Genomic DNA, 5,469 nt, shown 5'->3' with positions numbered 1-5,469 from the left:
TCAGTTCCCTGGATTTACCTATCTCAATAAAGTATATGATTGGTTCGAAGAACGTCTTGAGATTCAGGCGATTGCAGATGATATAACTAGTAAATATGTCCCTCCCCATGTAAACATATTTTATTGTTTAGGCGGAATTACACTTACTTGTTTTTTAGTACAAGTAGCTACGGGATTTGCTATGACTTTTTACTATCGCCCAACGGTTACTGAGGCTTTTGCTTCCGTTCAATATATAATGACTGAAGCTAACTTTGGTTGGTTAATCCGATCAGTTCATCGATGGTCCGCAAGTATGATGGTGCTAATGATGATCCTGCACGTATTTCGTGTGTATCTCACCGGTGGCTTTAAAAAACCTCGTGAATTGACTTGGGTTACAGGTGTAGTTTTAGCTGTATTGACCGCATCTTTTGGCGTGACTGGTTATTCCTTACCCCGGGACCAAATTGGTTATTGGGTAGTCAAAATTGTAACAGGCGTACCGGAAGCTATTCCTGTAATAGGATCGCCTTTGGTAGAGTTATTGCGCGGAAGTGCTAGTGTAGGACAATCCACCCTGACTCGTTTTTATAGTTTACACACTTTTGTATTACCTCTACTTACTGCCGTATTTATGTTAATGCACTTCCCAATGATACGTAAGCAAGGCATCTCTGGTCCTTTATAGAGAAGAAATAGTATTATAGATCATAGATATTTGTAATCAGTCATTTATCACTTCACTCAGGGTAGGAACAATAGGATTTCATTGCTATAAATATGGATTATTGAAAAGAATAAAACATGTATTTGGATCTTTTCCTTCAACCCCGCAAAATTGTATTATTTATTTGACACTAATGGTTGAAGTGAATTTTCTGAAGATAAAATGGATTATGGGAGTGTGTGACTTGAACTATTGATTAGTCCGTGCAGATATATGCCTATCTGCCACATTTGTTTGAATTCACAACGAAATGTGTCTTTGTTCCAACTACTACGTAAGCCCCATATGGAGGATAGGCTGGTTCACTACTTGAAGAGAATCTTTTCTATGATCAGCCTTGACATGTCTCATGTCATGCATAAGCAGGCTCCGTAAGATCCAGTCGAATAGATGATACGTCATAATCCAGATTATGTTTTATCTATTTTACTTACTTAACTTAATAGTATGGAAATGCATTCATTTCCTTTGCATTGACCCGATTTATATATATATATATATACTATCGGAGTGAAACAAGGGATCTAAAGAAGAACAGGGGCTAGACCCTATTAGTAACAAGTAAATCTTTTGTATGTAAAAGAAGTCTCGATATTTTATTTTTTATTTTTGGGGAAGAAAAGGCAATCGCAAGGTCTGAGACGACCCAGAAAGCGCTTGATCATGGTCAACTTTGTAAGCCTACTTGGGTATTGAGCATTTACCTGTAAGAACAGAATTACTTGCATTCGTTTGATTTGTGCTCGAGCCGGATGATGAAAAATTATCATGTCCGGTTCCCTCGGGGGATGGATCTATAATAATTCACCTATCCCAATAACAAAAAAACCTGACTTGAACGATCCTGTATTAAGAGCTAAGTTGGCTAAAGGTATGGGTCATAATTATTATGGAGAACCCGCATGGCCCAATGATCTTTTATATATTTTTCCAGTAGTAATTCTAGGAACTATTGCATGTAACGTAGGCTTAGCGGTTCTAGAACCATCAATGATTGGTGAACCCGCGGATCCATTTGCAACTCCTTTAGAAATATTGCCCGAATGGTATTTCTTTCCCGTATTTCAAATACTTCGTACAGTGCCCAATAAGTTATTGGGGTTCTTTTAATGGTTTTAGTACCCGCGGGTTTATTAACAGTACCTTTTTTGGAGAATGTTAATAAATTCCAAAATCCATTTCGTCGTCCAGTAGCAACAACAGTCTTTTTGATTGGTACCGCAGTAGCCCTTTGGTTGGGTATTGGAGCAACATTACCTATTGATAAATCCTTAACTTTAGGTATTTTTTAAATTGATTCAATTGTGAAATAAAATATCACGACATGTGTATCTAGGGGGAATTCGCTTTGCAGCGACTATTCCCTAGATACATCTCTGCAATAATTCAATTTTGGATCTATTCTGAGTTATGGATTGTGCTAAAGATTCAAAACCCATTTTTTTTTCTAAAGTTTTTGTCTAACTAATAAAAAAAAAGATGAAATCCAATGGATTTAAAATTTATACGAAATCCTTTTCTATTTCGAGAATGTCCAATATATGTTTTATGTCTTCTCTGCGAAAATGTTTCATTTTCATAAAGTCGGTTTGACTGTTATTTAAAAGGTCCAAGAGGGTACGTATATTGGACCCTTTGAGGCAATTATAAATTCTAGGGGGCAATTCTGATTGGTCTATAAAAATGGATTTCAATGCTATTTCTGTTGAATTTTTAGTTAGTTTAGCCAATCTATCATGACAAGTAAAAAAGGGTAAAGTAACTTTTTGTTGATTATTTTCTAAATGTAATTTTTCTTCTTCCGCATGTAAAAAAGGAATAAATAACTCAATCAAATTACGTGAGGCTTCATGAAGTGCTTCTTTAGGAGTTAAACTTCCATTTGTCCATATTTCGAGAAAAAGTATCTCTTGTTTTTCATTCCCATTTACATAAGAATGAATACTATGGTTTGCATTTCGAACAGGCATGAATACAGCGTCGATAGGATAACTTCCGTCTTGAGAGTTATTTGTTGTTTTTATACGATATCCGCGATCCCTTTCTATTTGTAATTCAATATACAAATAAGGGGAAATGTTAAATAAGGGGCACGGTGCAGACTCATTGGTTTATAATAATTTGATCAAGGGGTTTCTAGATTTGGAAAATTTGGAGAAGGCTAATGAGCTTTTTGATGAGCTGAAGGAGCGGTGTCTGGTGTATGATGGGGTTGTGAATGCGACATTTATGAACTGGTTTTTTAATCAGGGGAAAGATAAGGAGGCAATATTTATTTGTATTTCTGTTGAGGGAAATGTTGAATAAGGGGCACGGTGCAGACTCATTGGTTTATAATAATTTGATCAAGGGGTTTCTAGATTTGGAAAATTTGGAGAAGGCTAATGAGCTTTTTGATGAGCTGAAGGAGCGGTGTCTGGTGTATGATGGGGTTGTGAATGCGACATTTATGAACTGGTTTTTTAATCAGGGGAAAGATAAGGAGGCAATGGAGTCATATAAGTCCTTGCTTGATCGCCAGTTTAAGATGGTGCCTGCAACTTGCAATGTTCTTTTGGAGGTATTGCTTAAGTACGGGAAGAAAAAGGAAGCTTTGGCATTGTTTGATTCGATGTTGGATAATCACACCCCGCCAACTTTCCAAGCAGTGAATTCAGAAACATTTAACATAATGGTTAATGAATGTTTTAAGCATGGCAAGTTTGAGGAGGTAATTCCCACATTTAAGAAAGTTGGGACAAAATCAAATTCAAAGGCTTTTCAAATGGATGTTGCAGGTTATAATAATATCATTGCTCGGTTTTGTGAGAATGAGATGTTATCAGAGGCAGAGATGATGTTTACAGAATTATCCTCAAAGTCATTGTCCCCTGATGTCACAACTCATAGGACTTTGATTGAGGCATTTTTGAAAGCGAACAGGATTGATGATGCATTGAAGGTGTTGAACAAAATGGTGGATGTTGGTTTGAGGGTGGTTGCTAGTTTTGGTAATAGGGTGTTCGATGAATTGATCAAGAATGGCAAGGCAGCAGACTGTGCCCAGATTTTGTCTAAAATGGGAGAAAAAGAACCTAAACCAGACCCTACTTGTTATGAGGTTGTGATTAAGGGGCTTTGCAATGAAGGTGCATTGGACAGGAGCTGGGATCTAATGGGCGAGGTGATGAGGTATGGTGTTGGTGTTACTCCTGCGTTGCAGGAAACTGTAAATGAGGCATTTACAAAAGCTGGTCGGGGTGAAGAGATTGAAAGACTGCTGGGTATGAATAGGTGGGGATATGCACACATGCCATCAAGACCACCTCCTCGAATGGCAGGACCTTCTCACCCACCATCAGGACCCCCTCAAATGGCAAGGCCACAATACCCACCATCTGGATACCCTCAAATGGCCAGACCCCAGCAGACACCATCAGGGCCCACACAAATGGGTTGGCAGCAGTACCCACCATCTGGACCCTCTCAAATGTCTGGACCACAGTACCCACCATCGGGATCCCCTCAAATGGCTGGACCACATTACCCACCATCTGGATCCCCTCAAGTGGCATGGCAGCAGCACACACCATCTGGACTCGCTCAAATTGCCAGACCACCACAGCCACCATCAGGAATCAACCCACAGTCTCAAATGACCAGACCCCAGCAGACACCATCAGGGCCCACACAAATGGGATGGCAGCAGCACCCACCATCCGGACCCTCTCAAATGTCCGGACAACAGTACCCACCATCTGGATCCCCTCAAATTGCCGGACCACATTACCCATCATCTGGATCCCCTCAAATGTCATGGCAGCAGCACACACCATCTGGACTTGCTCAAATGGCCAGACCACCGCAACCACCATCGGGAACCCCTCCAATGACAGGATTCCATCACCCACCATCTGGCCCATCTCAAACAGAAGGGCTGCAGCACCCACCACCAGGATCTCAAACAAATGAATCACATAACTCACCCTCAGCACTTCCTCAAACAACGGAACAGGTAGCAACGGGTTAGTTTGATTCTTTGATGCCAGGTCATTGATAGAGATGCTGGTTCTCTCTTGATCTGATTTTGAATTGGGCAAGGAGGGTGCTACCTCATTCTTATACGCTGAGTGTCTCTTTGTGCTACAAGTCTCTGTATTGGTTAGTTTCACTTGAGTATAATAATGACGTAGTTTTTGGTAGGGGTGTCTTAATATTATACGGATCTGTTGTGACTATTGAGTCCCTCAATGTGTTAGCTGATATGACAAGCCAATGATTTTTGTATTCAGACATATACATATTTATTCAAGACAGTTTTAATCTGAATAATCTTGATGCTCATATTGCTTGGGTTAGAAACTTACAATATGTGAAGAATCTAGAGGGCACATTCGATGCAGATATTTTGGTAAAAAGTAGCTTACAAAGAAGCCACATGGCATTGATTATATATAATATATTACTTCGGTTGCATAGTGTTTTAGATTTTGTATGATTATGCAGATTCTTTACCTGCAATATAAGTTCAAAATAATAGAGGTCCAAAAGCAACTTGGAGGTGACATAAGAGTGAGAAACAAATTAAAAAGAACTCATATCTACTATTGAATTTGCTAACCTTTTTCTTGTAGGTCTCAATCTGTGTTTTGATAACGTGGTACTGTGTCAAGGATACACGAAGATTTATAATGTTAGCTTAATGAAAGACTTTTATAAATTGTATCTGTTTTAAGTTTCGAGTGTTCATCGTTGTGAACATGATGTCCTGTTTTTATGCA

General features: G+C 39.1%; 1 protein-coding gene across 1 annotated transcript; it reads left to right on the top strand.

The window, feature by feature from the left end:
• The first annotated feature begins 2,786 nt into the window (after positions 1 to 2,786).
• On the top strand, positions 2,787 to 5,032 carry LOC111992514 (pentatricopeptide repeat-containing protein At1g10270). The gene has a single exon (XM_065768140.1). It carries the CDS (start codon positions 3,006 to 3,008, stop codon positions 4,716 to 4,718), a length of 1,713 nt encoding a protein of 570 aa, XP_065624212.1. The 5' UTR covers positions 2,787 to 3,005; the 3' UTR covers positions 4,719 to 5,032.
• Positions 5,033 to 5,469: the final 437 nt, after the last annotated feature.

Source organism: Quercus suber, unplaced genomic scaffold (genome assembly GCF_002906115.3).
Source record: "Quercus suber isolate HL8 unplaced genomic scaffold, Cork oak 2.0 scaffold_891, whole genome shotgun sequence".
Taxonomy (NCBI): Eukaryota; Viridiplantae; Streptophyta; class Magnoliopsida; order Fagales; family Fagaceae; genus Quercus; species Quercus suber.
Note: the sequence above shows the minus strand (reverse complement) of the source record. Positions and strands in the feature narration are given on the sequence as shown.